The sequence below is a fragment of the Vulpes vulpes genome, chromosome 4, assembly GCF_048418805.1.
Source record: "Vulpes vulpes isolate BD-2025 chromosome 4, VulVul3, whole genome shotgun sequence".
In the NCBI taxonomy this organism is placed as follows: Eukaryota; Metazoa; Chordata; class Mammalia; order Carnivora; family Canidae; genus Vulpes; species Vulpes vulpes.
In genome coordinates this window covers 817,327-845,201 of record NC_132783.1, presented here as the reverse complement: position 1 = coordinate 845,201, position 27,875 = coordinate 817,327, and the positions used below count along the sequence as shown (strand labels likewise).

Genomic DNA, 27,875 nt, shown 5'->3' with positions numbered 1-27,875 from the left:
GGATGATACAGGGTTAGTAAAATTACCATGGTGATGTTTCTTGGGTAGTTGGCTCAAGAAAGTAGAAAGTGCTGTTCTGCAGTTTGTCACATCAAGGCAAACTTTGTTAGGGTTTGGCAACGATCAGGGACCTAAATTCAGACATCAGACTTCTCTCTCAAGTGCTCTAAGGGCTGGTTAATGGGCTGCTTGGGACCTGTGTACTGAGAGTTCAGAGGAAGGTAGTCAGAAGGTCCCTTAACTAGGCGGGAGTTGAGGAAAGCTTCGAAGAAGAGGTCTTGAGCTTGGTCTTGAAGAATGGGCAGGAGCCCATTGGGTGAGAGAGGTAAGATGTGTTAGACTCAAAACAACAGAGTGTGGGTGTTTGGTGCAGTCGTCTGTGGAGGTGAGAGATCGAGGGGGGGCAGTGAGTGGCAGGTAAGTATGGTGTTAGAGAACCCTGTATGTCATCCTATGAAAGGAGTTTGCACTTTACCCTAATAGCAACTTTGGACTTTTTTCTTTCCCTGAGATCTTCTCATCTAAGTTCACTGACTCTCTGCAATCATTCTGATGAACAGAAAACTTCAAAAGCATCCCCTCAAGGCTTTGAGGGCTTCGCAATGTGTAAAGTGTTGTTGCAGATACAGAAAAATTTAAGGAATGGTCTTGGTCTTCAAGGAACTTGATGTCTAGTTGGGGAAATAATTCATAAGCGTTTGGAACATTTGGAAGTGTGTGTAGCAAAATAACAGATGGTTCCACACTATCCCATAGCAATGTAAGAGACAGTTCAGAGTAGTAACTGCTGAATTGCCAAGAGTCCAGAGGGAAGGTGAGAGGAATGGGGAAGGTTTGCACAGAATCTTAAAGAATGGATTAGGTTTCCAACAGTAGAAAGGAGTTCAAACATTTGCCAGTGGGATAAATATTGTGAACAAAAACAAGTAGGGAGATCTATTTAACCTCACTGACAACAGTAGAAGGCATGGGGAATTCGATAGAAATAAGCTTAAAAGGAGCTCTGATGGTTTTTGAAATTCTGTTTCATTGAGCAACCTAATTCTGCCTATTGGTTGGACCAGCGGTTCTCAGTTTAGGGGGCACTTTAGAATCATCTGTTGAGCATTTACAACTAGCTACGCCTGTGCCAGGGCTAATGCCCCAGACCGACGATCTATCTGAGATGAGGTTACTGAATTACTGTACTCAGTAACCCTAGGCATCATTTTTTATTAAAGTAAGATTCTCCAGTTATTTCTTATGAGCAGTTAGAGTTGAGAATCACTGAACCACCCTGACCTCTTTTTTTTTTTTTTTTTGGTCCACCTGTATATTGATTATTTCTTTAGTAATTAATTCTTCCAGTAAAGGATTCAGGAAAGGGGTTAGGGAGTCTTGGCAAGCATTTACAGCATGCATGTTCTTGATTGGTTATACCACAGAGAAGTCAGAAAACAGAGCAACAGTTATAGTGTTTTTCTTTAACACAGAGCCCATTTGCCATTTTGGGCCAATTAGTCCTATTTTGTGAATTTATTAATATTATTGCAGGTAATGGTTTGAGGCTAATCTGGATTGAGATTTTATTTTTCTCCCCATGAGATAATGGAACTCCATCTGTGGTTTCCAGGCAATGGGTTGATACCCATACTCTGTAGGGTGTATGATAAACCTATTTTAAGACTGATTCGATGTGACAACCCTGTTATCAGTTTAACTTACATAATTTGCTTAAGTACAGAAAGTATGTAAAAGAATAATTCCTTTAAAATTAAGTTTTAAAAATACCTCTCGTATCTGTAGAGTTTTTAAGACAAATGAAGCTTATACACCTCTACCTAGCCTGACAATTTGTTTATAAATGGGTGGGGCAGGTTGCAGTTATGTCGTTATCCCCATAACACATAGATAATGCAAGAACTTCCATGTTTTTATCCTTGTCTCCTTTGATTGGCGTATTCAGCAGATGTAGACTGAGCACCTCCTTGGGGCTGGGCAGTGGGAAAAGAAAGATGAAAGGTGCAAAACTATGGCTCCAGCCCTCAGGAAACTCACTTGTAGACATGTCAAACACCATAACTAGGATCGGGGTGGAAATGGGGAGTGTGGAGGAGCCCATTCAGGGATGGTGCCCTGAGGGGTCTGAGCTGAGTGTGGGGAGGTAGGTTATGTGTCACAGGGCAGCATCGTCAGGGCCAGAGGCAGGGCAGAAGCAGAGTGTTAGTGGAACTGCCATCATTTCTGGTGTGTTGGGAAGGCAGCAAGGCAAGAGGTGAGGCCGGGGAGACAGGGAGAGGCTTGGAGGGCGCTGTGTGCCCTATCCTGTCGGCGGTCACTGAACACAGGCAGTGGGTAAACGGCAGAGCAAATACTCCAAGCATTATTTATGGATATCTAGTTTGGTATCTTATATCAATATATCTCCACTGGGATCCATGGACTGTATATGTAGTCTCTTCTCCTTGGACGTTAATGTAGTAGCCAAAGTTACTCTTAAAACCCTGGCATAAGACAATGGCACTAGAGTAGGGTGCTTTACAGCTACTTCAAAATGCAGACCTGCTGAGAAAGTCTTATTCCTGCATCATTTATTCAACTTAAAATTGAAATGATGATTGCATATAAGAAAAGACAACAAAGTAAATTTGCATTGTTCCTCTCAAGCAAACCTTCTTGTAATGGAAGTCCAGTGTGAAAATTATTTGTCACATGAATTTTGTTTAAAATTGCTTTGACGGTTCGGTTTTGAAGGTTTCTAGAAAACTTGCCCTTTTTTGTCTGTTACTGCTGCAGGATTGGAGAGGCAACGTACAGCTTTCTATGGGGCTACCAAGGCAGCAAGGATAAAAATAGGGCAAACTTTAAGAATCCCAGATATTTTCAGATAACAAAGACTGATTTATGTGGGCCCGTTTTGCACTCTGACAAAACATAGAGAAGCTTTTGTGCTGTGATTAGCAAGGGTGCTGATGTCAGTTCTCTTGTTGAGCATCAAGCTTTATTCCGTGGCTAAATTGTGCTTTGTACCATAATCCAGAGAACCTTTGTATCTGCCTTATTAAAGTGTGTAGTTTATGTAATTGCTTTTGTTTTCCAGTTTAATCTGTGCCAGATTCAATGAGAGTGACTCATTTTGTGACTGAGACAAACATTCACATTTGGACCATGTTAAAAATAAATAAATAAGTGGCAGGTGCTGTTGGCTAAAGTCTGTGTTTTAATGTTGTAATTTCCTGCTGTAAGAGTTCATCTCTTATCCTCTGTAATCGCTAGTGCAACCTATCTACTGCACCCTGATTGATTGCTACTCATTTCTTGGCTATTTATTTTAGTTTCCAAGAGCCTTCTAAATTTGAACAGTATCATTTGAGCAGAGAAGCAAAGAAAGGGCAGGGGAGCCACCGTTAACTGGAAGACAGAGTGACACATAAGCTGTAGCAGAAGGACACATTCCATTCTTTTCTGTTGTTCTCCTAAGGTGTTTTGTGCATGTGTTTTGGTAAAGCTCTTAGCTATGTTTATTTATTATATATATGTTCAGTATTGGAGCTCTTTTTCTCAAGTGGAAGAGTTTTTGAAAGTGCACCTTTCTATTCAACGTGGCCCATCTGCCTAATCTAATATGATCAAAATTTTACAACCATAGAGTCTTAGGGGAATTCTTTCAATTGTACCGGATGCTGTGCTATATATGCACTGAGTATGTAATGACAAATGGTCACTGTCTTCATGGACTTCACAGTCTGCTTAGAGAATTAGGTAGTAAATAAATACAAAGAAAATTAAAATTGCAAAATGATGACGATAATCACTACATAGGTAATAAAGTATATTACATAGGTAATAAGGTCCCTAAAACTGTTCCCTACTTTACATTGGGGGTCGTTGGGAAGGGAAGGCCTAGAAGGTCATAGCCTGGCGAAGATAGGGAAAGAACATACTAGACTCAGGAAAAGCATGCGCAAAGTCTCTGAGGCAGGAAACAGTTTGGCATCCTATTAACTGTATTATTAGAAGAGAGCAGTGACAATTGATAAGCCTAACTATAATAAAAAGATTATAGATGAACTTAGACAAGCACGGCAGCATGGCACTATTTAGTATAGGAGCAGGTGATCCTCCGTACAGTACAGGTCAGTGGCCTCGGAGAGCTGGAATACTTGGTCTGAGTCATTGGGGAATGGATGGATTATGTTCAATGGCTTATGTCGTAAGGCATTTTAGAGAGATTTCCATGCAAGTCATTAAAGTTTTAAAAAGTCATTTCTGTATTTAAAGATGGAACCTTCACTATCTGGAGAAATCACTTACTAAAAGATAGGATTCCTTGATGGCCCTAGATAAATGACATAATACTGTATTTTCTTTTCTCTATTACATTTTACAAGGTATACTGTTTGAGAGGGAGGTATCCATAGAAGCATAACTTTATTAAGAGATGACGTGTATTTATTTTGAAATAAATAGATGTCTTATGTATTAACTGAGTGGATGTTTGTAATCCAGAAAGCAGTGCTACATTCATGTGAATTAACACGCTAATGCTTTTTTTCAGTGTTATCTAAAGCATCTGTAAGAACTCTCCACTGCCTTTCCCTGGATGCTGCTAATAGTTTACTCTTTACTTGGAGCTAGAGTGAGACTGAGATGTTAATTTAAAACCTTGATGACATTATTCTTTAAAATTTTATTTAAATTCAATTTGGTGGCATACAGTATAGCACCCAGGGCTCATCTCATCATGTGCCGCCCTTAATGCCTGTCACCCAGTCACCCCATCCCCCCAAACCCACGTCGCCTTCTGCAACCTTCGTTTGTTTCCCAGAGTTAGGGGAGTCTCTCATGAAAACCTTGATGATGTTAAAGAACTACATAATATTTTTAGGCCTTTGTGATATTTCTACTAATCTTGTTGAAGGATTGCACCTAGTTTTTCCATGAAGGAATGCCTCACCATTTAGCGATAGTTCTGCAGATACTTGGCCAGGTTTGCTGTATTCTCAGATATTTTCATGCATAGTAAATATTTCTTCATAATTAGTCAACTCCTTGAGAGTGGCCATCATGAATTACCTACTTGTATTTCTTCCTACATATATTTACAATGTACTCAGTAACTTGCTGAATGATTAACTGGCTGATTTACCATTTCCTTGAATGGATGCAATTTAAATACTCCATTAAAATGTTGAACCTAAAGTTATCACCCAAGTTAATTCAGTTATGAGTATAGTTGTTCAAGTTCTTCCAAGAGGAAGACGTTCAAAGAGGAGTAAAGCTTAGTATTGTTTCTGGGCAGAGTTGTTGGGTTTAAAGACTGCTGAAGCAGACTGTTGCAGTTATTTGGTTCTGCTTTTCTTATTTCATCAATGTAGATTTCAGGGAGAGTAATAGTAAAAGAATTCTAGGCTTCCTGATTCAGGCATTGCATCAGACTCAAAATTTACCAAATCTTGCGGAGGGAGTATGTTGTGAGTAGGTATCCAGATTGCCACTATGTTTGTTGGGAAGAGAAGGAAAAAGAGAAAGGAGAAGGAAAATTGCAGCCTACACTCAGGGAATACAGATCTTATCCATATGGTCTTTGAACAAATAGACTGTCCAGAAGGACATATAGTCCATTTCTTTGCTTGCTTTTCAGCTGAGAAATCAGGAAAGCTTCTGAATCCCTTTCCCCTTCCTCCTTGCTACTTATGCCCCACCACCCCAAGAGATGAGAGAGAGAGAGAGAAAGAGAGAGAGATCGATCTGTGGCTTAAAATACGAAGGAGTCTTTTGAAGTATCTTTATATTTTTTTTAAAGATTTTATTTATTTATTCATGAGAGATACAGAGAGAGGCAAAGACATAGATAGAAGGAGAAGCAGGCTCCATGCAGGAAGCCCGATTCGGGACTTGATCTTGGGACCCTGGGATCACACCCTGAGCAGAAGGCAGACGCTCAACCACTGAGCCTCCCAGGTGTCCCATGAAGTATCTTTATTCTTTATGGCATGATATTAAGGCATGAAGAAAGTTATTGTTTTTCTTTTAATGTGGCAAGATATGCCTAACATAAAATTTACCGTTTTAGCCATTTTCAAGTGTAGTTTCAGCGGCGTGAAGTACATTCACTTTGTTGTGCAACCCTCACCAGTGTCCATCTCCAGAACTCTTTCATCTTCCCAAACTGAAACTGTACCCACTAAACACTAACTCCTTATCCCTGCCTTCCAGCCACTGGCAACTACCATTCTGCTGCTTGTCTCTGTGAGTTCGATTGCCAAAGGTACCTCATATAAGTGGAGTCATACAATTTTTTGTCCTTTAGCGACTGGCTTATTTCACTTAGTATCACGTCACAAGATTCATCCATGTTATAGCATATGTCTGATTTTTCTTCCCTTTTAAGACTGAGTAATATTCCATATGTATCTATATACCACCACATTTTATTAATTTCTTCACTCATCAGTGGACACTTGGGTTGCTTCTACCTTTTGACTATTGTGAATAATGCTACTATAAACATGGGTGTACAAATACCTGTTTGAGACCTTGCTTTCAGTTCTTTTGGATATTTACTCACAACTGAAATCTTTTGAGGAACTGCCATACCATTTTCCATACTATTATGGAAACAATTTTACATTCCCATCAGCAGTGTACAAAGGTTCCAATTTCTGCCATTGTCGCCAATACTTGTTATTTTCTACTTTTTTGATAACAGACATCCTAATGTGTATGAAGTTGTATCTCATTGTGGTTTTGATTTGCATTTCTCTAATGATAGTGATATTGAGCATCTTTTCGTGTGCTTATTGGTCATTTATGTATCTTTGGAGAATCTGTTCAAGTCCTTTGCCCATTTTTAAATTGTTTTTGTTGTTGTTATTGAGTTGTAAGAATTCTTTATATATTATAGAAATCAGTCTTTTATCAGAGAATTTATTTGCAGATATTTTCTCTCATTCTGTGACTTGGCTTTTCACTCTATTGATCAAGTCCTTCAGTGTATAAATTGTAGATTTTGATATATACCTATTTTTTCTTTTGTGTTTCTTCTGCATTCTTAGTGGCATATCCAGTTAGTCATTGCCAAATCCGATGTTGTAAAGCTTTTCCCTATATTTTCTTCTAAGAGCTTTATAGTTTTAGCTCCTATGGTTAGGTCTTTGATCGTTTTAAATTTATTTCTGTGTGATGTAAAGTATCCAACTTCATTCTTTTACACGTGGATATCCAGTTTTCTTGGCACCATTTGTTGGAATCACTGCTTTTTTATATTTAATGAAAACTAAGTATTCCTTGGTTGGTTGACTTGATATTACATATCAGTATAATATCTTCTAATATCAATCAATATCTTCTAGTATTCTATTAGAAAATCTAATAAAAATAATAAATGTGTATATATAGACACACTATTAATTGATGCATCAGTAAACTTTGCTGGAGTGGTAGATTATTCTGTGGAAATAATAATAAAACACGTGACTTTCTCTGCACAATGTATTTGTAAAATTGGTTTGATAAGTGAGCACCTTCTTGAAAAATGTCATAAATTAATACTAGATGGATATTTTTGTTTCGTTCCTAGGCATGGAAGAGGAGATGGTTTGTGTTACGCAGTGGTCGCTTAACTGGAGATCCAGATGTCTTGGAATACTACAAAAATGATCATGCCAAGAAGCCTATCCGTATTATTGATTTAAATTTATGTCAACAAGTTGATGCTGGATTGACGTTTAACAAAAAAGAGTTTGAAAACAGCTACATTTTTGATATCAACACCATTGACCGAATTTTCTACTTGGTAGCAGACAGTGAGGAAGAGATGAATAAGTGGGTTCGTTGTATTTGTGACATCTGTGGGTTTAATCCTACAGAAGAAGGTAAGCTCAAGATTTTATTATTCAGCCAGAGTTCTCCTTTATTACTGCATTTTTAGAACAGTTATAAAATTCTTTGTTATTTCAGTTATACAATATAATATTTTATTTTTTATAATAGCTAACAACATTTGGAATCAGTTTGGGGAGAAATTTTTAGGAGAGATTTAACCATTATGGGCCAGTGTCTAAATAAATGTCTTCAAAAGATGACAAGAAGACATACTTATTTAAGAGCATTTCTTGAGTCTATATATATCAAGTTGAACCTTATAGTGCTGCTGATGTACGACTATTTTTCACCTATTAAAAACATCATTTTCATGTGGCTGTATTCTTTAGATGTTATTTTAAAAACTAGGGCAGCCACAGTGGTCCAGTGGTTTAGCGCCACCTTCAGCCCAGGGCATGATCCTGGAGTCCCAGGATCGAGTCCTATGTCGGGCTCCCTGCATGGAGCCTGCTTCTCCCTCCGCCTGTGTCTCTGCCTCTCTCTCTCTCTCAGGAATAAATAAATAAATAAAATCTTTAAAAAACAAAACAAAAACTATATTGGATTATGAAGTTAGGAAATAGCCAAAATGATTACCAGTACCTATGAAAAGCAAGTGATGATCAGTCACAAAACATGATGAATAAGTAACAAATGAGTTGCCTTAACACAGAGGTCCTAAAAAGAGCATGGAGGGGGATGGGGCTCAAGGTTTGGATAAGACATAGTGAAGAAAAGCTTCTCAGGTAAACTGTAGGCTTTTGAAGGAAGTAGAATTTCTACATAAGTGAAAAAAGGGATACAGAACTCTCTAGGTGTTGGGGCAAGGGGAGTGCAGGGACCCAGAGATAGAACAGCATCCTACTTGACTCTAGAGCAGGGGGCTGTGAATGATAAGGGAATGGGGAGAGTTGCTTGAGGAGCTGAGATTTAGAATGCCTGTCCTGGGAAGACCTGAGTGGGTTGAAGTTTCATGAAGAATTCTACAAGTGGAATTCCTTTTCAGGTGCTTTAATATAGCTGTTCTGACCATTTATTCCCTGTCAACCTCTCTACTTCTCTTTCTTTTCAACAAACACATACCTAGGGGACTGCAATACACATTTAGGTTTGTAAAGTCAAAAGTCAGAAATAAAGGTGACCTGCGGCCTTTAACCTTACCATCTTCATGGTTATGTTCACATTTACAGTGTGCACTTCCAAATATCTATATTTAGGAGTGCTAGAGGTTCAGTGAAGGCTGGAAAAATTGCGTCAATAATCAACATCAAGTTTTGGATTGAAGTGAAAGAGCAATCATCTCTAATTAGCTCCGGTTGGCCTGCTGTTTCCTTTCTGGCCAGTCAGCAGCCCACAAGAAGGAGCCTTCCAAGACTGGGATTGGCCCAGTGGGGTGGGGAAAACCCCTTGACGAGGACGAGGGGATCCAGAATCCTGAGGGGGCAGCACTGAGACAGGAAAGGAGGCATTCAGTTTAGATAGGAGGCAGCTAATGAACTCGAGCTTTTCAACAGAGCTCTAGTGATTGAGAGCCTCAAGAAATTGTTCACGTGTGGAACTGTGGAACTAAGGCTTCGGTGGTTTTTGTGAAGTTACTAAATATGTTCACATTGTAAGTGGGTGTGGGAGTATTACTTCTAACTCCATTTAAACTCCTTTCCTATCTTCTTGCATATATAGTCTATATTTGAGTGTAGTGGAGGATTTTAAAGTGAAAGTCACAAATGAGATAGCTCTCTAATGGTTACTTAACGACCATTCAGTAATGATAATTTTGGGATTAAATTACTACATTAGTTTCATTATGGGATGGATTTTTCAGTTAAAATAATTTAAGTCCTTGTATATTCTTTTGGTCGATATTCTTTTTGCCTGCTACCTTTTCAGTTTAGAATTTGCTTTTAGTGACATAAAAGTAGGGGTGTCCTTTTATGTCTAGTGACATAAAAGTAGGAGTGTCCTCATGTCCTCTGTCCTCGTTGGTGCCTGTACGGATTCAGCTGATCTGAAAGACTAAGCAGTAGGTGTTCTTCCATCTGTCTTTGTTTTCTGTATAATTCTCCTAAATACAATTAACAAAGGAAATGAGATACCCTCGTAGAGATACATTCTTTAGCCAAGGAATAGGTTTAGTTTTTGAAAGCTCATTCAGGGGTGGGTAGAGTTGAGAATAAGGGTTTTGAATGCACAAGTATCTGAGAATTTTGCAAGTTTCAAGTCATGAAACTGGTCCTTTTGTCCACCTTAGAACGACTCTCCTCATCTGAGAGTTTGATGAACACCCAGTCATCTCTGAGAAGAAAGAAATTTTTGTCAGCATTAGAAAATTGGTTCATTAATTGGCCAAATTATTGAATTTGCCAGCACTCTACTAGGCTTTGGACATTTGTTCAACTTACGGAGGCAGATGGTAAACATTACAGATGTGGAACTGAGTGAGCATCTGATGTGGAAGGATTCATATGTAGAATAATTCATACAGTTGATGAGTCCAAGATACATACTGTGTGCTCGTATGTATATGTGTGTGTACATGTATATGTATATATAGGATACATAATCATACTTTATTAAAGTATAATTATATACTTATATTAAAGTATGATACTATAGGACTGTGTTAATGCAGTTCTTACCTTCATAGAGCTTACAGTCAGTCTAGTAGAGACAGGCAAATACTCTAGGAATTGTAATACTGGTGGATAACTATCCCGGTAAAGAAGAAATAAATAAGGACAGATAGCAGCTAATTTAGTTTTAAGAAGGTCAGGAAAAGCCTAGGTAGTTTTAAATGGCTCTTGACTGTAGCTGATAATGGCCTAAGAACTTTATTTTGTACTTAGTGGAACATTTTAATTGATATTAGTAGCCAGAATCAACCACAATATCTATTTTTCACTTTATAAGCATAGTTATATAAGGAGGGGGGCAAACTCCCAAATCCTTTTAAAACAGATAAAGTACATTTGCCCTGAATGAAACTCTCTATTTGTGAATGTTTTATCTTCACAATATCAATAAAGGGGAGACTGTAAGAAAATTAATAGTATTAATCAAATTTGATACATATAATGAGTTGGTTACCAAAACAGCTATGCTAACCATAACTCATCTCTTCATTAAAACAAGCCACTAAGGATTTCAATTTGCCAGTGTTTTTTTTTTTTTTTTAAGATTTTATTTATGCATGAGAGACACACAGAGAGAGGCAAAGACACAGGCAGAGGGAGAAGCAGGCTCCATGCAGGGAGCCCAATGGGGGACTTGATCTCAGGACCCTGGGGTCACACCCTGGGCTGAAGGTGGCCCTCAACCACTGAGCCACCCAGGCGCCCCTTGCCAGTACTTTCTAAATGTAGTTTACGAGCTATATCTAAATGCAACTGCATTGTTTTTTAAATTCTACAATATGGATTTTTTTACAAGTTCATCCTGGCCTTCTCCCAAATAGCCACAGTTTGAAATATCTTACCATGATGTTGAAGACTTGGGCTTCTCTTAAATCATAAAGTTGTAAATAAATCAGTAAGTCCTAAATCATTGAAAGATGAACAGTCCTTCATTGTATAGTATCAAGGAGCCACAAAAATATTTTACTGTATAATTTTGATTTTTCGTGCATAGTAGCAAAACTGTAAAAAGGCTTTAAAGTTAACCACTGTATTTCTTTATTCATTTGTAGTATCTGTAAGATTTATATCAAATTCTAAACTGCAGAGAACTGCTATTATCCTTTGTGATCACGTTCATACAGTTTATATGACAAGATAAATATCAAATTACGTGTGTTCTTCTATTTACTTTACCACCTACTTTATATTCTCTTGCTTCCAAAAAGATCTCACCACCAATCACTAAATAATAGGTGTTTTTGTTTTTACCTAGATCTGTCCCTAGAGCCATGTGCTTTTCCCATTTCAGAGCTGAGTATGCTTTCACTCTGGGCTTAAAACTAATGACACAAAACCGTGTTTCACTATACTCGTGTCAGCCTAGATGTGGGAAGAAATATCCTATGCTTGGATATTACAGTCTGAGAAAACAACTATCTGCAGTCCCTATGAGAATAACTAGTTTTTGCTGAAAACAAAAGGAAAGAGGAAAAATCTGACCTGTGTTTTGATTCCAGGAACCTCTCAAAATATCGTTACCATGTTATTTCCGCTGCCCCAGGTGACCACTGCTATTATTGAATACTCAGAATGCTGGCAAGCTGAATCTGTTTTTAAATTCTAGCTCATTGAACTGTGTGCAGTTCCTATGAATGCTTTTATTTAGCAGATTTGAGGGTAGAAACTAATTTCTTTTGTTTTTCTTGGAAATGTGAAGATTTATTTTTGTTTCTACACTGAGGTGGAAGCTGTTAAATCTACTAAACAAGTGCCAGGAAACATAGCCTAAGGACTCCAAGCAGCTAACTAACTTGGCGCAGAGGCTCCTGGTCTAATTTCAGGGTAGAAGACTAGAAAGTTGCCTTGTATCAGTCAGTTGAGTTGCTTTTCTCAAAATGCCCAGATAATAGTGGCTTAAAAAGTAGTATAGATCTATCTAGAATAGATCCCTATTTGATACTCTTCACTTTAGAAAAGTAGGCAAACTAATGTAAGAATATACATATGCTCTCTTTCCTGTAAAGCAATTCTTAATTAGAGAACTTTTAAATTTCTTTTTATTTACTTTTTTATTCAGGTATAATTTAAGTAACAGATCTTAACTGCACAGTTCAACATAGTTTTATATATCCATGTATATCTGCATATAGAAATAGAAATTTGTATAACTGCCAGTCAGATCAAGAAACGAACATTTCCAGCCCCCAGATGGTTATTTCATTCTTTATCCCCAATAAAAACTCAGAAAAAAAGCCCAAATGTAACTATGATTTTGCTTCTATAACCATAGATTAGTTTTGCCTATATGTAAACTTTGTATGAGTAAAACCATTGAATCTGACTTCTTTTTTTTCCCCCCAATAAAAGGCTGTGAGTTTTCTCCATGTAGCATGTAGTGAGAGTTCTTCATCTTCTGTATCTTACATCTTTTGATGGGCATGAACCCCCAGTTCTTGTGGTTGTGTACCAGTGGGCGGAATTGCTGTATCATAGGTTATATGCTAGTTGCTTTCTTACCAGCAGTGTAAGACTCTCCAGTTATGCTACATTCTCACCTACATTTGATATTGTCTGTCATTAATTTTAGCCATTCTAGTGAATGTGTAGTGTGGTGTCTCATTGTGGCTTTCATTTGCATTTTCCTGAGGATCAGTTCAACCAGATCATTTATTCAGTTTTGGTTTTTGTTTTCTTACACATTTTCAAGCTACTGCTCTTGAGATCTTGATTCATCGAGTCTCCTGAGATGGGGCTCAGGTACTAGATCTTTAAAAAAGTGATTCTGATGCCATGACACCTCTGGATAAGAACTAAGGTATTTTCAGTACATCCTAAGGGTTTTAAAAGTCTCCCAAGAATGTTTGTACAACTTGTTACGGAGATAATCATGACAAATAAGAGCTATGATTGGGCTATGATTAAAGATCTTCAATTTTTGATTAAATAAATTGAAGAAATTGGGACACCTGGGTGGCTTAGTGGTTGAGTGTCCACCTTCAGCCCAGGGTGTGATCCTGGGGTCCTGGGATTGAGTCCCACATCGGGCTCCCCGTTTGAAGCCAGCTTCTCCCTCTGCCTGTGTCTCTGCCTCTCTCTCTCTCTCTCTCTCTCTCTCTCTCTCATAAATAAATTTAAAAAAATAAGTTGAAGAAATTGCAGGTTGCTTCACTGAAAATTGCAACTACTGCTATTTCTTGTTTGTATCTGTCAGATTTACTTTTACAAAATACTCTTCTATGAAAAATGGTGTGTTCAGAAATGAGATGGTTTCTTGAGCATCAATGATAATGCATACTCTTTGTGGGTAGACTTACTTGCTAAGTAGACATACAGCCTATCAAAATGCTTCTCTTGACAAAAAAAAAAAAAAAGTTGACAATAGACCAGGTAATTAGAAATTGATAGAAACAGAGTAACACTGACCTAGTTAACCTTTAATTGTGAACATAGAGGTAAAATTTTTGCAGTAGAAACCCAAAAATATCCTATCAGCAAATGTAGCCCATCTGGAAAGAAAAGGATCTCATCTAGTCTCCTGACAAGGACATAAGCAGTATTTCAGTTTTATTACCAAATGCTAGATACAGTATTGGCAGTAGTTATAAAATCAGAGAACCTGTCACATTAACTTTGAAATATTCTACTTATCAATGAGAAAGAGTAGATTTGCTTCCCTGGGCTTAAGCTCTTATGCCTTTTGATGTATGTGTATATATACCTACATATGTGTGTTTGTGTAGATATGTTGTTATTTTGAATGTTTAGAGGCATTATGTGGGCACCCCAACTTCTGTGAGGGACACTAACCCCATGGCATTATGATTCCAAATAGAATAAAACAGTGCATTAAGCTAGGGGTCATGTGGACCAAATTATTATTTGTGGCTCTCCTCACGTAATAATTTGCTTCTCTTCACTAAAAGATGATTAAGGCTTACCTTACCAGTACTTATTAGCTTTCTTAGTAAAATTAAATTAAGAATTTGTTCTAGCAGCTTATGAAGTCTTTAATGGATGCTAATTATACTCTTTATGCCTTCTGAATTAAGAGGTAGGGAATAATTTTACATACACAAACAAACCCTAAACTGATACTTGGTTCTCAGAAACTTGATACCAGCATTACTTAAGCAGTAAGTTAGAAACCCAGGTGAGGCAGAAAGCAACAGATGTCGTCTGCTCAACTACTTGTTTGGTAGAATGAGGCAAATCACGTCTTTATAAAGTGGAAGAGAAGTTTCTTTTTTCATACCAGGTGGTTAGCTTTGACCAGAAATTTTATATTAAGAATATTCAGAGGATCCCTGGGTGGCTCAGCGGTTTAGTGCCTGCCTTCGGCCAGGGGCATGATCCTGGAGACCCGGGATCGAGTTCTGTCAGACTCCCTGTGTGGAGCCTGCTTCTCCCTCTGCCTGTGTCTTTGCCTGCCTCTCTCTCTCTCTCTCTCGAATAGACTAAGTCTATTTTAAAAGATATTCAGAAACACTGCAGTGCTTACATTAAAATGTGCAGAACTGAGTAATATTAATATGCGTAAAATAACCCCAAAGACTAAAACTTTGAAGGCAGTGCATTATCTGAGCCAAAGTGGTAGAGCAGTGTTCCCTTTCCTTTTAAACTCCTTTGTATGCCTTGTTATTTAGAATGGTTGGGCTTGTTTTTCATGGTTGTTTGAAGGTCTTTTCTTTCGTGAGCTTGCTAGTGAATATAATGCAAGTTCTCTCCAGTTTTTGCCTCTTAGAAGTAGATGTAAGCCTTCCCATATTGTGATCAAGATATTACATATTTTTGGATGGCGCTCTTAGAGTGTATGTATTATGCGAAGTGAAATAAGTCAGAGAAAGGCAAAAACCATATGATCTCACTCCTATGTGGAATGTAATAAATAAGAAACAGATGAACATACAGAGAGGGGGAGTGGGAAGGAGAGAGGGAAACAAACCACCAGAGACTCTGAACCATAGAGCATAAACTGAGGATGATAGAGGGAGGTTGGTTGGGGGTGGGCTAGATGGGTGGTGGGTATTAAAGAGGGCACTTGTTGTTTGTAAATGTGGAATCACTGAATTCTACTCCAGAAACCAATACTGTACTGCTTGTTAACTAAAATTTATATATGTATATATGTTTATATATATAGCTCTGCACCAATGCCTTCACTGTGTAAGGATATGTAATAGCATGAAAGTAGAAATAGCATTAATGTCTATGAGTCACAGAATAGAATAATAAATTATAAATAAAATATATTCATTGATAAAACACTCTCTCAATGTTTAATGCATCTAAATTCTTTTTTCCTAAGGAGTGAGCTCCAAATATCAGAAACACTGAAGAGAAAAAAGAGTTTTAAAAATAATGCATATTGTATAACACTATTTTAATTTCAATAAAACGCTAACAAATACAAAAAAAAAGGAAACTTTGAATCCCAGTCTTTTTTCTTTTTTCCAAATATTGAGAGAATCTTGCATCTATAAAGAGGGTAAAAGCTTTAGTCATTCACAGATGAGAGAAATGGAAGGTTAAAAATGAGATGGTCCCATTGTATTAATAAAGCAAGGTCAAGGTCAGACAAATGTGATTGCCTGGGTGGGTGATTCTTTTCCTACCTAAGATGAATCACACAGTTCATTTAGTGTATAGCTATCAAAGTAAAAAAAAAAAAAAAAAAAAAAATATTTAAAGGGCGAGTGTATCTATAAAAATAGCCACCTGGAAAACTTAAGGAGTTATAGTGGAAAATTAGAATTCTCATATTGTTTTACGGAGTGATGTATTTTCAGTGTTGAGTTTCATTTGTTGTCAGAACTAAAAATGGAATGAGGTTGTACAATTTTACCACACCTCTGTGGTATAAAAAAGAGAAGTATGTAAATTATGTTTGTGAATACAGCCTGTAGGGTATAGTAAGTGCTTTCTGACCACTCTGCTTTTTTTCTCCTCAATGTTGTATATGTTTTTCCAAAGACTTTTCTTTAAAAGGTAAGTATTTTTCATAGTTCTATTAAGTTTAACAATCCAAAAGGATTTACTGAGTCACTGATTAATCTGTGGCCTTTAAAATTCCCTTAAATGAATCTTTTAGATTTGTAATTGAGTCAGAAGAGTAAAACATTATTTCATAAGTATATTATATATACTATATTTAATCAACATCTGTTAGACATAATAAGATATTTATGAGTTCCCACTGAAATCGTAGCATTATGTCACATAAATGCCCTGCCAAAATATTATTCTATTCTCAGCATTTTCTTTTCTCACATTTTGTAAATAAGAAAGATATAAGTAATAAATTTCTGGCATAGAATGTTCGATTTTATTAGATGAGCTTGTATGAAGATTTGCCAGTGCATGCAGCATAACAGAGATAAAAATGTTAGAAATTAGCTCAACTTTTATTTACTCAGGCTAAACTCTCCAACGGAAAGAAGTCTTCAGACTTTTAATTAGCATCTAATAGGGCTCAGATATTTCTTAAGGAGCAAATTCCAAACTGTACATTCAGTTGAATGGGTCTTGAAGATTTGGAAGTATCCTTTGCCTTAATTTCTTCCAACATGACATAGAGAAAGTGCTATGTGAGTTTGCACTGGGTAAATGAAACAGTTGTGAGCACCTACAACATGGAAGGAAAACTGAGGTGTAGGAGTTCTGATCCTTTTCTATTCTGACACAGTAAACAAATTTGTTTGTTCATATATGAGCATTTATCTTTTTCTGGATTTGTAGCCTTGTATTCCTAACCAGACGAACAGAATTTTTTTCTTCTGGGCTCCTCCACGTTTATTTGGTAGTGTCAAAGGGTTTTCAACTTGTTTTCAGATTACTTCACTCTAAACAATTTAGCTAGTTCCATAGGTCTTCTCAGAACATTGTTAAGTGCTTAATAAATTATTTCTTTACTTGCTAACCCCTTTTGCATGAAAATTTTTTACAGAAATCCAGTAAATGGTACTTGAGGCTATAAGCTAAGGGAAGAGGAAATGTCTTAAAGACCAGTTCTTTCCCAGAACATGAATCCCACAATTAGACCTATTTCTCCTTAATCTGCTGAGGAGTAGGAAGAAAACAGTGAATAGCAAAATAAAGATGGGACAAAGAGGTAGTCCTTGTGCCTGTAGATGCCACATAATAAAATGGACCTCCTTGGAAAGTTGGCTTGGCTTGGGAAACACTTTGGTTTGTTGTTTTGTTTTAAAGATTTATTTATTTGAGAGAGAGTATGGTGGGGAGGGGCAGAGAGAGAGAGAATCCTCAGGCCGACTCCCTGCTGAGTGTGGAGCCCAACCCAGGGGTTGACTCCAGGACCCTGAGATCATGACCTGAGCTGAAACCGAGTCAGGCTCTTAACTGACTGAGCCAGCCAGGCACCCTGACTTTGTTTTTTATCATAGAAAAAATCTCTCTCTTGTGCTAAGATGATAGAACATCTTCATTGTCGGTAGCCTCAAAACTAAAGACTGTTCAAGGCAAAGTTAACCATGGCTTTATTACAGCCTCTGGACAAAAGAACCCTATTCTTCAGATCTCTTTGACAAGAGCCAATTATTACCTGTATAATGTTGCTATTTAGGTAGTATTTGTTTCAACTGGCATTGTCATGATTTATCATGCTTTTGTGTGTTTAAACAGTTTATCTCCAAACTTTGAAGTAGCTTTATTTGAGAAAAAATTCTTTAATTGGGATAGATGATGATAGTCACATTCTGGTGTTGCAGATCCTGTGAAGCCACCTGGCAGCTCCATACAAGCTCCAGCTGATTTACCTTTAGCTGTAAATACAGCGCCACCATCCACCCAGGTGGATTCATCCTCCAGTGTTCCACCTCCTCCGTATCAGCTAATTAACCTACCACCACACCTAGAAACTCTTGGCATCCAGGAGGATCCTCAAGACTACCTCTTGCTAATCAACTGTCAAAGCAAGAAGCCTGAACCCACCAGGTAAACCACAGATGCCTGTGTCTGCGTGTTGTGAGTGTGTATGTGTGTAGTGTGTGCACACTTAGAAGTCTTACCTTTAAACTTTTTAAATTTTGATTTGAAGGTTTAAAAGAAACACAACTATATTGGCTTATATCTTAGGCTTATTATATTTCAGGGTATATTCCTCTAACATTTTTGATATTCAGGAGATTTATTGAAGAAACATGTTCTCTACTATCTTGGCAAAGGAACACTTGTACGTACAAGGCTCTCTTGGAAATCTGTCTCCTGTTTTATAGTCTTTGTTGCAGACTCACAGTATTACTTGCTTAACAGATTTCACTGATTATAAATGGTGATCTTGCTCCATTTCTTATGTGATTGTAAACCAGCCAAGGGTCATCTTTTGTTTCTGAAGAAGGAGAGGAATACCTACTACTAGAAGATTTTGAAAGCAAAACGATTCCATTGCAGTGAGTGTGTTGTGGTTGCTTTGGATCGGTGTGAGAAATTAATTATACAGGTAAAATCCCAATATAGCAAATTCTGTAGGATACACAAATTGGGTTTTAGTGAAATTTTATGAGGTCCAATATATCGCTCAAAACTAAAACTCTGACCATCATACCTAGCAATGAAGCAGAGCTTACTCTGACTTTATACATTTTTAAGTAGAAGAAGCATATGGATTTCAGTGCTTGTCCCAAGGTATTATACGTAAAGCCTTTCCCAAATCCTTGGTTTCCCCATCATCTTCATTCCTACTCCCTTCTTTTCTTCTAAGCTGTGTGATATTTTAATTTGGTCATCCTTGTCATTTGTTGTTTAGTAATTGGAAGGCATGAGGTAACGGTGAGAATTGGAGCAAGAAAATGAAGATCCAGGAGCCCATTTCTGCCATTAGCAGCCATGTGATAGTGGTGATGTTGGGATGTTTACACCTTGATGTGCAGTATATAAAAAAGTGGGAATGAATTGCATAGTAGATGTGAAAGGTATTTTTTTAAACAGAATGATTGGATATTAAGCATATTATACCAAAAAAGTTGTTTTCATGGAGAAAGTGTCTGTTACTGGGCTAAGATCATACAAAGTGCTCCTTCAGTTTTTATATAGAATTTGTCAAGAACCACGGTTTAGTTACTGCAAATTATTCTCTGAGATAATGGAATACAAACATTCCATAGATGGGTTTCTACATGTTTGTTGTAATGGGATTTTACCTGTAAGAGCAAAAAAAGAATCTTTTTATAAATCAACACTAGTTAATAATATCAAATTCTAACTTGATTTTGCTTGTTTGCTGTGAGTATTTAAAATTACACATTCGCAACTTTGTTACCTGTGCTACTAACTAAGATTTTATTATGGAGATTCACAATTATTTTTTCGACATCAGCTTTTAAAAAGCCAATAGCAAAATGGCAGTTTTTAGAACATTTTCTTTTTATATGGTATATTTCAGTGATTGGTATTACAGCTTTCCTATTGTAGTGGAAATTATTCTCAGAATCCTTGCTCAGATATATTTTGAATCTATATTTTGCAGAAGTGACAATTAATTGATAAATGTTTATTAAGTATCCACTATGTGCCCACTATTTTGCTAGGTGCTGTGAAAGTACAGACTAATTACATAAGATACAGCCCCTCAGAGTTTACAAGTGGAGCTTGTGAAGGAGTCAGAACGTGCAAAGCGTTAAGTGTTTGTAGATGACAGCAGGAGCATTGCCTCACAAACTTTGATTCATCCTGCAGGACTCAGCTCAGGCATGTACTCCCTAGAAAACATTACCCCCAAACTCCCAGGCTGAACTAAATGCCTGTTTGGGTTTTCATAGCATCCTGGTTGTGCCTCCTTGTCTGTATTTTATCACAGAATTAGAAGTAGCTTGATATTTTAACTTCTTCTTCACCAAACTACAAGCTAGCCAAGGGCAGGGTACTTATTACTCATTGTACTTCTAGCTTCTCTTAATTCACCTGTTTGAATTCAGTGAAATGCAAACTTTAGAATATGTGTAGGCTCATTAGAAGTTCCTGAAACGGACAGTGCAAGTGTTTTTAAGGTGGAGGGTGAACGCTTCAAAGGAAGGATAGGATTTTGAACTACCCAGATTGGATGAGAGAAAAGCACCCTGTCATTAGCAATCTGCATAAGAATTATTTGAAGGAAAGGCAAGGTGAGAGTGAAGGGTGGGAGAAAGGTGAGGAGGAGCGCCTGCCTGGAGTAGAGGGTGGAGCCAGTGATGGTAGCCTCAACACCAAGTAGAGTGGCTTGTTGGCTTTTTTTTGGTTCTCACAGCCTGTTGGGACCCTTAACAAGATTTTCTCAAAGTAGATGAGTAATACGGAAACCACATCCTGAAGATACTGACCTTACAGCAATATAGTAATGTGGTCCCTTGAGTCCATTAGGAGGAGACACTGGAGGAAAGAGATCCGCAAGGGCTTCTTAGGATGGTTACTGGTGTGAATCTTAGCAGAGATCTGGACCTGAACACAAGATGGTGACAGTGGGAATGCAGCAGGGAAATAATTAACTTTGTTAGAAGAAGGGCTTGGTGCCTGAGTGATGGTGGAAATCAAAGAGTATGGATCAAAGCTGATTACATTTTGGGCCTCAAGTATCCAGATAAAGATATTTCTTTTAATGGCCAGTCAGAAAGGACAACCAATTTGAGAAGTAAGTTGAGTTTGGTTTGGCACACACAAGCAAGGTTAACACTGGGATAACCAGGTAGAAATACATTTGAATGGTTTGAAAATACAGGATTCAGAGTTTGGCAAGAAGATGGGAGTTGTCAGCATTCAGTGGAAAGTCAAGGTATGAGAAAGGAGGTTTTTTAAATGATGTGCGTGGTAAAGCTTCAGAAGACTGAATTCTGTTGGCTGTTCCCAGGTGGAGACCCAGGAAGAAGGAACCAGTCAGCAGAACAAGGCAAAAATCAGTGAGAGAGAAGGGATATTGCACTATGGGCTCTGTGACACCAGAGGTGGAGAGTTTCAGTGAACAAGTGTGATATACAGTGCCAGGTGGTACTAAGAAATCAGGGAATATCGGACCTTAAAAAGACTATCACAATTTATTTTTTAAAAGATTAAGTTCAAGTTCCTACAGGACTTTGGACAACACTCACAGTAGTAGTTAAGGTATCTTGTTAACCATCAAGGAAGTACAGTGTGCTGTTATTGTTAGCTTCATTCTGGATTTTGCCCAAATTTTGTGATACCACAAAAGGCAGAGACTAGGAATGGACCACAAACATTAAATATATTCTAACGAGAGTTCTCAAGGTTCCTTTTTTTTCTTTTTTTTTTTTTGGAGTTTGCAAACTCTGTGGCTTATATTTTGATCATCTTTATAGTATTGGCTAAATGTTTGTTACAGAAAATTAGTAGAAAGAAAGATATACAAAAGCCTTCAAGTTGCCACCTCCTTGTAGATGACATTGAATTTCTGCAATCCCACAGTCTTACAGAACAGCAGGTGCCAGAGGTGGGCTGAGTAAGGAGCAGTGGACCTACTTGGTAAACTGTGTTGGCCCGAGGGTTCTGCATGCTCTTCAGAGGAAATGCTCTTCCTTGTGTCTATGCCTTAATCATTTTCCTTTCTCGGAGTTGTGTACCTTTCTAATTCTAGTGCCTCAGGGATCAGGGTTTTATGTGTGGATTTAATAGGTGCCGTTGGGGGTGTGGTCTGGGACAGGACAGGAATTAGGGAGAATGCTTTTGGTGGTTTTGTGGTGGTGGTTGTGTTGTCTGGTGTAATCATAAAAACTAAGAAGCATTCATGCTTTAAATCTTACGGATCGCACAAAAAAATCGAATGAGAAAAGCCATGTATTTTGATTGCTGAGCTATAAATATATTTATTAAAATGTAGTCTTATGTCTTCACCATGTTTTATTTTCTGTCATTAACAATTTTTATTTAGAACACATGCTGATTCTGCAAAATCCACCTCTTCTGAAACAGACTGCAATGATAACGTCCCTTCTCATAAAAATCCTGCTTCCTCCCAGAGCAAACATGGAGTGAATGGCTTTTTTCAGCAGCAAATGATGTATGACTCTCCACCGTCTCGTGCTGCCTCTGTTTCTGTAGACTCCAGCCTTTATAACCTGCCCAGGAGCTACTCCCACGATGTTTTACCAAAGGTGTCTCCATCCAGTACCGAGGCAGATGGAGAACTCTATGTTTTTAATACCCCATCTGGGACATCAAGTGTAGAGACTCAAATGAGGCATGTATCTATTAGTTATGACATTCCTCCAACACCTGGTAATACCTACCAGATTCCACGAACATTTCCAGAAGGAACTTTGGGACAGACGTCAAAGCTAGACACTATTCCAGATCTTCCTCCTCCTCGGCCACCGAAACCACATCCAGCTCATGACCGATCTCCTGTGGAAACGTGCAGTATCACACGCACGGCCTCAGATACTGACAGTAGTTACTGTATCCCTACAGCAGGGATGCCACCATCACGTAGTAATACCATTTCCACTGTGGATTTGAACAAATTGCGAAAAGGTCAGCTCTAAGTGGCTTCTACTGTGTTAGAGGTTAATGATAGAAAATCTGTGCATCTGAATATTTGTTCTTTTCAGCATAGTATGATGTTAAATGATAGTCCTTTTCTTCCTTCAGCTCTGGAGTTACCCACTCATGTAGTGAAGATATCAGAGTCTCAGTAGATCCTGGGAAGGGTGTTTGTGCATGCAGCGTGCGCCTGAGTGCATGTTCTGCTGGAGGGAGAAAGAGTTGGAGTTTTTCATCCCTGAAGAAGTATGGCCTTAGAGATCCCTTCCTGCCTCAGGAAGTGTGCACCCCTCTTTCCTGCTTTCCATGTATCCTGGGTGGGTAGACTCTCTGCTGGGACAGAGACACAGGAAATGGAGCAGCCACAAAGCTTCTCCAAGTCATCCCTTTCCTGTATTTGTGTGCCATTATGGCCGCTTCTGTGTCACATCTGCTGGGCTCCATTTCCTTCCTTCCTCGACAAGCAATTTGTATGTAGTGTCTAACGAGTATACTCAGTTCCAGTCATGCCATTCTGCTTTTGTTTGGTTTTATTTAAAGTTCTGAATCTTTTCTCCCCTTACCCTAGCCACTTCACTTAGTCATATGCCATCTCCTAGAGTTTGCCAAAAGTTACCGACCTCAGAGGAGAGAAGTTCAGTCTGGGTTACACTCTAAGGTTCTTAAAGTCCTAGAAATAGAAAGCCAGAGTTTAAGATGCGCATGCCCTAAAAACTACGTGCCAACGTTTCTATATTTTGTGGTAGAGTTTCCCACCAGTCCTAAAGAAAATAAAGATTTGATGCATCATGAAGAGTACTAATGTGGAGATTTGACTCAGCCATCCAGCACCGATTTCTAATTCCCATCTCAAAGTGGCTCTGTAATCTTATTACGGGTTAGTGAAATATGAGTTAGACCCAAGGTGGTGCAGAAGACGAGAAAAGAGTAGTATTTAAATAACCCATCTCATCCCAGACTTAGACATTCATAATCAAATGCTGCTACTGGTTAGCGTTTAGTGAGTGTCTGTGTTTGCCGGTGGTTTAATGCGCCCTTTCAAGATATTATTCTGTTAGTGTCTTTTTAAAAATCTGTGTGTGTGCACGCATACCCGCATGCATGTGTGTGAAGAGAGAGAAGAGACCATTCTGAAAACCCTGAGAACTGGTAAAAATGGGAGGAAATGCTGATCGTTTGTTTTCTGTTTTAGATGGTAGTTCTCAAGACTGCTATGATATCCCACGAACATTTCCAAGTGACAGGTCTAGTTCACTTGAAGGCTTCCATAACCACTTTGTAAGTATACTTGACCTTGGTGTCATCAAATGCATTTCATTGTCAGGATCTCCACACTCAGTGCCCTGAGACTAAATGAGGTCATGAGATAAAAGTCCCCTCAGATCCGTATGAATAGGTGTGACTTAGAATCGTGTTCTCACATTTGATAATAGTTTGTGTTTATTAAGAGAAATATCTGTGTGTTTTAGAAAATCAAAAATATATTGACAGTGGGAAGTGTATCAAGTGAAGAACTGGATGAAAATTACGTCCCAATGAATCCCAATTCTCCTCCACGACAACATTCCAGCAGTTTTACGGAACCAATTCAGGAAGCAAATTATGTGCCAATGACTCCAGGAACATTTGATTTTTCTTCATTCGGAATGCAAGTTCCTCCTCCTGCTCACATGGGCTTCCGGTCCAGCCCAAAGACCCCTCCCCGAAGGCCAGTTCCTGTTGCAGACTGTGAACCACCTCCCGTGGATAGGAACCTCAAGCCTGACAGGAAAGGTAGGGAGGGCACGGTGCAATGCAAGGGGCAGGGGGCAGGGGTGTTGCCAGCTGCACTTACCAGTCATTAAATCCAAAATGGAATCAAGACTGGAAGTTCTGAAGTACATCATAGTACCTTAGTCATCAACTTGTTTTTAGTGCAGTATTGTTGTTTGTAGATTAATAATTGTTGTATGTCGATGCCCAGGTGAGATTTCTGTTTCCTGTCTCTAGAGCAGAGGTTACAAACTAAAATACTCACAAGGTTTGGCAAACAACAGGAGAAAATTAAGAGAAACTCAAATGCACTTGCCCGCTCCAAATGGAGTAACTGAGTGCTCCTGGGCGGTAGTCCTTTGTTGACTTGTGAGTCTGCTGTGGGCCCACACAGGGAAATCATCTGATGTATCAGGAGAAGCCAGAAGTTTCATCTCTTGTGTGTATCATCTTTTGATTCTTGAGTTTGATCAGTTTGTTTAATTTAAAAACAAAAAAATCAAAAAAAAAAAAAAATACTGCAGACCAAAGCAAACACTGGTACAGACTAGACGTGGTCTTTGGCTGCTATTTTGTAACCTCTTCTCCAGAGTACAGGATATCCAATCAGACTAGAGATCAGTAGTACGTTTGACGTAATTCTCTAAGAACAATGAGGTTGCTTGTACGATCTTTCCAGTCTGTCCATATAACAACTTCTTAAATATTATTCTGCCTTTGCTGCGGTATAGATGCTTCTAGTCTGTTCCTTCATACTGGCCTTCATAAAGTAACATTAAATTCTAGGGTTTGTTAAGAATTTAGTATAAAGGAAACTTAAAATTGGTAATACAGATCCAGGTTTTTAAATTTTGGGTTTAAGTGGTTAAACCGCAGACAACTAGCTGTGTTGCAGCATGCTGTTAATGTGATTTAATCTTGACAACCAAATAAGTTAGTATATTGGCTGTGTGATGACTTGGCACCATTTCTGGGAAATTCAGCACACTTGAAGTCTCCTGTGCTGTCTATAGCTTTTTAAGGGCATGCAATATCGGATTAAATTTCTCATTAACCTGGCTTTAGATCATTAATATATTTCTAATTAAGTTCCAATTGTGGGGAACAGAGTCTGAGACTCAGAGGATCCGAAGAAAATGAGTTTTGTTGTGTTTTGCCTTTAAGTAAAGGAAGTAAGGCTGGTCCTGTGCTGGAATGAGAAAGTCACTAGAAACAGAAGCACTCCCAGGGGACCATCACTGTGTCCCGCTGTCTGCATTTCTGTCCTGTGGGAAGGCTTTGCATCTGCTTTGCTCTCTCTCACATTCTTTCCTTCTTTTCTGTTTCCTGCGCTGTATCCTCTTTGTGGCTTCTGCCTTCCAGGAGCTGGGGCCTGTAACGCCCCTTTGTGGCCTCACTTCTGCCTTCTGGCTCCCTTTTTACATGCGTGCAGCTTCTTGTATCTGCCGGCCGTTGCCTCCATCATTGTTCACTCATGTTAGAGGGCTCACGGAGAATCTGATGGGTCTTATTTGTCTTTTCACGCAGGCTCTACGGTGGATTGTAGGCCAGCCTGTAGATTGGCTGCCGCTGGTCAGCTGCCCACCTGTGGTCTGACAGCTGGGGAGATGGTCATGTATATAACACCCATGGCCACCCAGACAGCCCCAGCAGCAGGGCTGTATTGCAATCAGGGATGGTTATCTTAGAAAGGGTGTGAGCATCACAGGCTTTTTGACAACTTTTCCTTTGTCCTCTTTTGTCTTTAAATCTGTTTAGGCATTGTTAGTCATTTTCTTTGCATACAAAATGCAAAAGTATGTTTAGACATGCATAGATTTATAAGTGAGTTCACAGGTTGCTGAGGGATTAAGGTCCAAGTGTCATGAACTCTATGCAATATTGAAATACTCACTTTTAATGCTAAACTAGCTCTTATCTTTCTGTATTAGCACGTTAGCAGCAAATCTGTTTTTTAAAGATTTACTTATTTTAGATAGAGACCTTCTGATTATGCATGTGGGGAGGAGCAGAGGGAGAGAATCTTGAAGCAGATTCCCTGCCAAGCGCAGAGCCCCACATGGGGCTCAGTCTTATGACCCATGAGATCATGACCTGAGCTGAAACCAAGAGTCAGACACTTAACCGACTGAGCCACCCAGGCACCCCAGCAGCTCTCTACTTTTTAACTCCTAAATGTAAATTTTATGTCTAGAGGGCCTCCATAAATGTGGAGGTGGTGTTGTTAGGGTAAGTGTACAAAGTGCTGGGTCCTCCTGCTGTGCTTCTCTGCTTGCCCCTTCCTTTCTTCAGGCTCTGCAGAACACAGTTTGAAAATTCCCAATATAATTACACAAAGTAGGCATAATGAAGAATCAGAAAAGATATCCCTATGTATATGTTAGAGAAGTTTTGAGATCACAATGATATGCTTTTAGTAATTCTCTAGGTCTCACAGAGCTCATGTGCCTCATATTATGGAATATATCATAATACAGCATGTATGCTATAGGTCATCTGTATGATTATACCTCCCTGTGTATATAGTGGAAGTGCTATATATTCTAGTACATTAGCAATTAATTGCCCTAGAGTTGTCCCATCCAAGTACTAACCAGCCCTGACCCAGCTTAGCTTCCGAGATCAGACGTGTGTGGCCGTAGACGCCCTAGTTCTGTAAACCAACCTAAAGTGACTTAGAGTAAACAGAACAAAGTGGGTTGTTGGTTACTTTTGAAGGTTGTGTTCAGTCTTTTAAAAAATTAAATGAACCGTTGAGAGACAATCCTGAGCTCACTAGCCAGGTTGTTGGTTTTTCTTCTTTTTTTTTTTTTTTTTTTTGTATCTGTGCTGAGATACAAAATGAACTGAGAAAACACCTAGAATAAAATAACAGGTTTTGACAAAATCAAGGAGAATATAGGTTTAGCAAAATGTTGGAGATTACTAAAATCATAGTAATAAAAAAAAGTTTTGCTTTTCCTTAGTATTGTACTTTTTAAATAAATACGAATATATATATGAAAGCATGAGAAACCATTTAACCTAGCAAACTTTGTCAACTCACTTTAGGAAGTTATAGCTATTCAAGAAAAACATAATGAAAACCCAAATTCAGAATTTGGAGCAGTTTATCTTTAAAAATGTAAACCAGGGGCACCTGGGTGGCTCAGTCAGTTATCTGACACTTGATTGTGGCTCAGGTCA

The 27,875-nt window shown here is 38.4% G+C and overlaps 1 protein-coding gene across 10 annotated transcripts in view; it reads left to right on the top strand.

The window, feature by feature from the left end:
* The window catches only part of GAB1 (GRB2 associated binding protein 1), a 114,725-nt gene that overhangs the window by 70,751 nt on the left and 16,099 nt on the right, over positions 1 to 27,875 (top strand). For 9 of the 10 annotated variants that reach the window (XM_072755177.1, XM_072755166.1, XM_072755170.1 and 6 more), the window contains 5 exons: positions 7,562 to 7,856; positions 18,182 to 18,407; positions 22,327 to 22,928; positions 24,130 to 24,215; positions 24,407 to 24,710. In XM_072755177.1, coding sequence (XP_072611278.1) covers positions 7,562 to 7,856; positions 18,182 to 18,407; positions 22,327 to 22,928; positions 24,130 to 24,215; positions 24,407 to 24,710 — 1,513 coding nt within the window. Of the gene's footprint in view, positions 1 to 113; positions 326 to 7,561; positions 7,857 to 18,181; positions 18,408 to 22,326; positions 22,929 to 24,129; positions 24,216 to 24,406; positions 24,711 to 27,875 lie in introns of those variants that run through there. The other variant, XM_072755173.1, reaches the window with a different exon arrangement.